Source organism: Pteropus vampyrus, unplaced genomic scaffold, assembly GCF_000151845.1.
Source record: "Pteropus vampyrus isolate Shadow unplaced genomic scaffold, Pvam_2.0 Scaffold239, whole genome shotgun sequence".
NCBI lineage: Eukaryota > Metazoa > Chordata > Mammalia > Chiroptera > Pteropodidae > Pteropus > Pteropus vampyrus.
The window spans coordinates 61,908-64,287 of record NW_011889020.1 but is presented as its reverse complement, the minus strand read 5'-3'; the positions used below and the strand labels follow the sequence as shown (position 1 = coordinate 64,287).

The window sequence follows — 2,380 nt, the reverse complement described above, 5'->3', positions numbered from 1 at the left end:
CCACAGGCAGGGGGACTTTCCAGGGTGATGGAAATGGTTGCACAATTCAGTAAATTTAGTACAAACCGCTTAAAGGCCCGCTTTAAATGGGTGGATTTTATGATAAGTAAGTAATATCTCAATAAGGCTGTGAACTTCCAGGAGCGGGAAGGACAGACTGGACAGCAGACAGTGATTGATGGTCACCATATTTTCACCTGGGAATCCACACCATTCTTTACTGTCGTTTAAAGCTTCAAAATAAGTTGACAATTGTGACTAAAACCAAATGCCAATACAGAACACGAATGGTGACCCAAAGCGGACCAGATCCGGTTGCGCCAGCGCGAGGCCGGGGGCCGCCCGTCTGGAAGCTGGGGCAGGGGGCACGAGGGACCTGTCCCCCCAGGGCTGCACTCGGAGTGGAGGGAGAACACGTCCCGGGGTTCGAAGCCAGCACTTGTGCACGGCCCTCGGTTGTCTCTGCTGCCCAGTCTGTCACGTGACGGTCGGGCACCATTACCTGTGGTTTAAAATCTCCACCGTCCCGTACTGCTCTATCCACAGCTTCCCGATGATCACGTTGTGCACGCAGCAGGTGGGGTTGGTCCAGGTGTATGCCTCGCTGTGTCTGTCACGGGGGCCAGAAAACGAGCAGTCAGAGCCAGCGAGACGGATACTGTGACCCAGGCGCAGCGGGCCGGAGCTGCTCCGTGACGGCCTGAGGGCTGCGGAGGACGGCGTGGCTCCTCATTCAGCGTGCGCTTGAAATTTAGTTTTTTCCTTCGTAGCATCGGCAAAGCTTTCTAGTTGAACGTCAAGGCCAGTTCACGAGCGTGAGGGTGACAGGGCAGGAGGGTGCGTCCGGTGAAGCTGGACAGAGGGCTGCCTGGGCAGACACGCAGCGGGGCCAAGGGCCGGCGGATGGCAGGACACTGTGGGTGTCTGCGGCTCGGGACGACCCGCACCTCCTGCCACTGCCGGGTGTGACCCAAACGCACCCGTCCACGCGGCATGCAGCTTTCCAGCCCCAGGAAAGCAAAGGCCTCCGGGACAGGCATGCTTCCCAGAGGTGACCTTGCCCGCACCAGGACGCAGGGCAGGACTGCGGGGAGACTGTCCCCCAGTCCTCGTGGACCCCTGACCACCAGGCTGGGCCGCTGTCTCCCACGCCAGCCGGCCTCACGCCTCAGATCCGCTGCGAGGGACGCCGCCTCTGCTTCGCGGTGTCTGACCGACGCAGAAGGGGCAGCGCTGAGCCGGGCGGGGTGACTGGAGGACGGCCCCTCCGCGTCCCTCACCCGCGGGGTGCAGACCCTCCCATACTCGGCCAGGGTCAGTCTGCGTGACCGACAGCACACGCGTGGGGGAGGGGTACGGCTGGGTCACGTCTGAGATCACGTCACCAAAAACAATGTGGCTCCCCCTTGGTGGCTTCTCCCCTGGCATCCCCAGTTCTGAAGGGGGCCAGTGCCACTCTAGTGGGGGCTCCTCTAGGGACGCGGCCGGCCCCACCCTGCCTGCCGCCTGCTGGGGCTCGAGCTGGCCCCCAACGAGGACGCCTCCCTGGTGGGGACGGGACGGGGACAGGGACGGGGACAGGATGGGGACAGGATGGGGGCAGGATGGGGACAGGATGGGGACAGGATGGGGACAGGGACGGGGACAGGATGGGGACAGGATGGGGACAGGATGGGGGCAGGGACGGCGGCGCTCACCGGAGCAGCTCCAGCGTGATGGTGCCACGGGGCTCGGCCTCCACGCTCTTGCCCCAGAAGCGCAGCTTGGGGTAGATGGAGCCGTGGAACAGGAAGTCCTGCTGCAGGCCCTCGGAGTGGAAGGCGCTGACGGGTGGGTGGTGGCTGACCTGCTCGCATATGAATCGGAACCCCAAGTCTTCCCTGGGTACAAAGCCGAGAGGGAGGGCCGTGTGAGCGACTGCGAACCGGCAACGCTCGGCCCCGCAGCCCGGCGGGCACGAGCGCGTGACAGGGGCCCGGGGTCTGGGAGAGGCGCTGGGGACCGGGAGCCATGCCACGCTGCCGGCCACACACGCTCTGGCGGTGCGCGTGCTAACAGACGGCGCACACACACGCACACGCCACCTCCACGGGACCCCCCGAGCACGTGCCGAGAGAGCCTGCAAGCGTCTCCCAGAGCCTGTGACTTAGAGACCCCCAATACCGGCCTGTCACCTGAGTCTCAAGGGACACCACTGCCCAGTAACCAAGACTGATGCCTTTCCAGCCTTTCTGAAGGGGGTTCCTTCCGAGCCTCCTGAGGCTCCTGGGGGCTCTGCAATAGGATGTCTGACGCCCTAGGGTATTTCTGGCCAGGAAATAGGATCTTTAGTACACTCTCTTTTTCAACAAAAATGTCATTTTTCAATTGTTCCAGAACT

At 62.7% G+C, this 2,380-nt stretch overlaps 1 protein-coding gene across 2 annotated transcripts in view; it reads right to left on the bottom strand.

Moving 5' to 3' along the window:
* Positions 1-2,380, bottom strand: part of OSBPL2 (oxysterol binding protein like 2) — a 26,613-nt gene that overhangs the window by 7,664 nt on the left and 16,569 nt on the right. For both annotated transcript variants that reach the window (XM_011374046.2, XM_011374047.2), the window contains exons 7-8: positions 1,698-1,880; positions 503-610 (exon numbers count right to left, since the gene is read on the bottom strand). In XM_011374046.2, the coding sequence (XP_011372348.1) occupies positions 503-610; positions 1,698-1,880 (291 nt within the window). The remainder of the gene's footprint in view (positions 1-502; positions 611-1,697; positions 1,881-2,380) is intronic.